This window comes from Brachionichthys hirsutus, unplaced genomic scaffold (assembly GCF_040956055.1).
Source record: "Brachionichthys hirsutus isolate HB-005 unplaced genomic scaffold, CSIRO-AGI_Bhir_v1 contig_489, whole genome shotgun sequence".
Lineage (NCBI taxonomy): Eukaryota > Metazoa > Chordata > Actinopteri > Lophiiformes > Brachionichthyidae > Brachionichthys > Brachionichthys hirsutus.
Genome location: NW_027181069.1, coordinates 1 through 3645, shown reverse-complemented (window position 1 = coordinate 3645; position 3645 = coordinate 1). Strand labels below are relative to the sequence as shown.

General features: G+C 47.1%; 1 protein-coding gene across 1 annotated transcript; it reads right to left on the bottom strand.

Annotated features, from left to right (window-relative positions):
- Window positions 1-888: 888 nt before the first annotated feature.
- On the bottom strand, window positions 889-2616 carry LOC137917224 (G protein-activated inward rectifier potassium channel 1). The gene is made up of 2 exons (XM_068760046.1): window positions 1939-2616; window positions 889-1113 (listed from the first exon to the last, which is right to left on the bottom strand). Exons 1-2 carry the CDS (start codon window positions 2614-2616, stop codon window positions 889-891), a joined length of 903 nt encoding a protein of 300 aa, XP_068616147.1.
- Between the last annotated feature and the right edge of the window lie 1029 nt (window positions 2617-3645).

Genomic DNA, 3645 nt, shown 5'->3' with positions numbered 1-3645 from the left:
ATCACACATTCAGACATTAATGGGACAAAAAAGCCAGACTCGACAGATACTAAATGAACATCCATGTGAACCGTGTCATCAACTGAAGACTGCGTCTTCACATAGACTCCACTTAGCAAGCACTACATAACTATCACAAATATATATTGGAAACGGAATATATTTGCTAATTGATGCCTGCCTGTACGTCTCGCTGTCACATCTTCACATGCTGTTTTTCCAGAACCGGCTTATTATAACTGTTCCCTCTCAAGCCCTGAAGGAGCTCCTTCCACACTACATCAGCTGTGTCAAATAAACGGTTGACTTTAAAATGACCACAGTGGCAGAATTTTACTTGGGGCATTATTCATCTTGAGCAAATGGAATTCTGCAATTCCACGGGGACTTTAGAAAGCAAATTATGATCCCCTCTGAAAACAGCAGCTACAAAAGGTGCAGTACAGCCTCAAAGGTGGATGAATGAAAATTGTTTTAGATGAGAAAATAACACACACACACAATAGGTATAGTCTATCAGTAACTTGAATTCATATTAAGCCGTAAACGTCCTCAAACACAGAAGGGGTTTTAAAGCATGTATCAATAAATGTTTTTAATGCATGTAACATAAAATAAATGAGCCGTGATCTGCGATTGCTAACAACCGCTAACTAAGAAAGTTGCCACAGAAACACAAATGAATGAAAGAAAAGTGAAAATGACGAGCTCCTGTGTGTCAGCTGTTCACACCTGCAAAGACTTCAGTATCATTCAGGAGCTGTGCTGCAGCTGAACACAACACAACATCCTCGGCTCCTGGACACACAGCCAGCCGCCTCAACATATACTGAACATGCAGCAAAGCAGGCAGGCTGTCATTTAGAGTCGACGGCCAGTAAGCATTGGCTACTCACCTGTAGTCTCGACTATTCCTTCTAGTATTACCACAATTTCAAACTGCTCGGTTTGCATGGACCTCTGGGAGAGGTCATAGAAAGGGCTTTTGGTGTCAATCACATGGCAGATCGTGAGTGGTGAGACGAGAAAGAGCTGGTCTGCCCCGGTGCTGAAGCCCACGTCCAACTCCAACTGGTCCAGCGGAAGAAACTCGCCTTCAGGCGTCTGGCGAGACTAAGGAAGCACACAGGAAGAAACAAAGACAGAGGTCTTGGATGGTAACATGAAGGGGTAATATCCAGGTTTGTGTGGGCATATAATAGTTCATGTGCAATCAGAACAACAATCTCCTATCAGATGAATAACTATAAATACTATAATTTTCATGGATGACATCTAAATGAAGGCATCTGTCACCCCCCCCCCTCCCCCAGCGTCTGATTCAGAACCACATGAGATCCTAAAATGAATCATGGATCAAATCAAATGATTACATTTCTCATTATTGCATCATGATTCTGCTGTGTCGGCGTATGGAAGCGAGACACAAGTAGGGTCTTTAAAGTTGTTTTGATCATTTGCTACAATATGATTGCAGTGACTTTTGGTATAACACACTTTTAATTACATGTATGATTACTATATGCTTTGAAGATTAACATACAAAATATACTTAGCATGTAACTTCTTTCACATGTTAACTACCTGGTTATGTGAACGTTCAACGATAGTTTTAATAAGAATGTGTGATTCTACGCGGACTGATGAAAGAACACGCTGTTGGAGAGCTCATCACCTCTAATAGCATGTCATTTGTGACATTGATGAAGGGCCTTCTGTGCTCTGGTGTGATGAATGATTAATTGCTGTTATTGGTCGTCAGTTTAATGCAGAATGATTAATAAATTGCTTAAATCTATTCGAGGCTTGGTGACCTCATACACAGTTCAGAACAAGCTGCAGTATCAGCGTGGGGGGGGGGGGGCTTTCAGCAGCTTTCAGGACCGTGACAAACAATGAATGCATCGCTGCCTCCCGACCGAAAGGAGCTTCACTTACTTTCAACAATTTGCAGCGGATCTGCGCGGAGACCATGTGGCTGTTGCGCAGGTTGCCGACCCTGAACATGAGAGTTAGTTTCCCGTCCCGCATGGAGATCGCTGCGTGCTCGCTGAACATCAGAGTCTCGGCCCGCTTCTTGGGCTGAGACATCTTGATGAACATGCAGCCGATCAGAAAGGCATCGACGATCGACCCGAGGATCGACTGAAAGAGAAAGAGAATGATCCCCTCGGGGCATTTGTCTGTGATGTATCGATAACCGTATCCTATCGTGGCCTCGGTTTCTATGAAGAAGAGGAAGGCGGAGGGGAAGTTGTAGACGTTGGCCACGCACGGCGTGTACTTGTCATTGTGCGCTCTGTTGAGGTCTCCTCTGATGTAGGCGATGCACCACCACATGGAGGCCATGAAGAGCCAGGCCACGGTGTAGGTGAGGATGAAGATGAAGAGGTTCCAGCGCCATTTCAAGTCTACGAGTGTGGTGAACAAGTCTGAGAGGTACCTGCTGGTCTCCCCGCCCAGGTTCCCATGCTGGACGTTGCACCGCCCGTTCTTGTCCACGAACCGCTGCCGCTTCCGCTTCTTCTCTGGGGGCGGCTGATTGAACCCAGACCCGCTGGATGAGGTGGTCACTACCTGATAGTCGTCCCCAAATTTCTTTCGGAGTGCAGACATACTATGATGGACAGGCAGCGAAAGAAGTTACCAAAGGATGTGATGGTTGGGGGGGGGGGGGGGGAGTCCGGCTTGGAGTTGCTGCGGTCGTCAGTGCCCGTGCGCAATGTGCGCTGTCTGGTCTCCCAGTTAGTCGTGCGCTGTCCCTCTTCGCCACGCACCGATGTCGCTGCGCTCTACAGCCATGAAACATCAACAGTGTTTGAGTAGTTCACGAAGACAGAAGCCATATATAAAGAAAAAAAAGAGGCGCACAGGATCCAAACGCACCAGCCGCAGTCCAGGTTTGACAGGCTTATCAGTCGCTGCGTCGAGGATTACGCATCGCCCGTGGAGGATGCTGCGCTGTCGACCTGCTCACAAAGGTGCCCACGGAATAAGTTGTCACGCGAAAGTTCAAAATCCTCCGACGGCGCGTTAAACGCAAATATCTCTGCGTGATTTTTCCACTGGAACACGAGACGCGATGTTTCTGTGCGCTCTTGCGGTGGAGCTGATGCGCTTCCCAGTCCTTCCTTTGTGATCTGCGCTCATAAAAGACGAACTGCATCCAAGCATGAGATTGTAAAACGTAAAGAGCCGCAGGAAGAAAATCACTGTCCCGCAGTCGTCATGTTCGGCAGCGCGCATCCACGCGGACTGTCGCGCTTCCTTCAGGCACAGATTCCTGCTCGCTTACACGACTGTCGGCTGGATTCTCATGGTTCCGTGGGAGAGATCCTCCACCAGATGCTCTTTCTCTTCGATTTCCCTGCGCAGCTCCTCCGTACTTCCAGGCTCCCAGTGATGCGCTCACTGTTGCCTAGTGGTACTACAAAGACAGACAGTTTGGAGGAGGAGGAGGAGGAGGAGGAGGAGAGAGGGATTTCCTGATTTGACGTTATTATTATTATTTTTTTACAAGTGATCAAATAAGTGGAGCTGCATCTAAGATATCACAAAGATGTTCATTTGATGGCACAGTCTAGCCTCAATAGAATAATCAGGCCTCTTGAAATATTTCTCATTTTCTTTGCAGGAAATGTTTAG

Excerpts from the sequence above, each read along its gene's own strand:
- LOC137917224 (XM_068760046.1), bottom strand. The coding sequence starts at position 2,616 with ATGTCTGCACTCCGAAAGAAATTTGGGGACGACTATCAGGTAGTGACC. Across the intron at positions 1,114-1,938 it reads TCCGCTGCAAATTGTTGAAA|TCTCGCCAGACGCCTGAAGG; the intron begins GTAAGTGAAGCT and ends GTGCTTCCTTAG.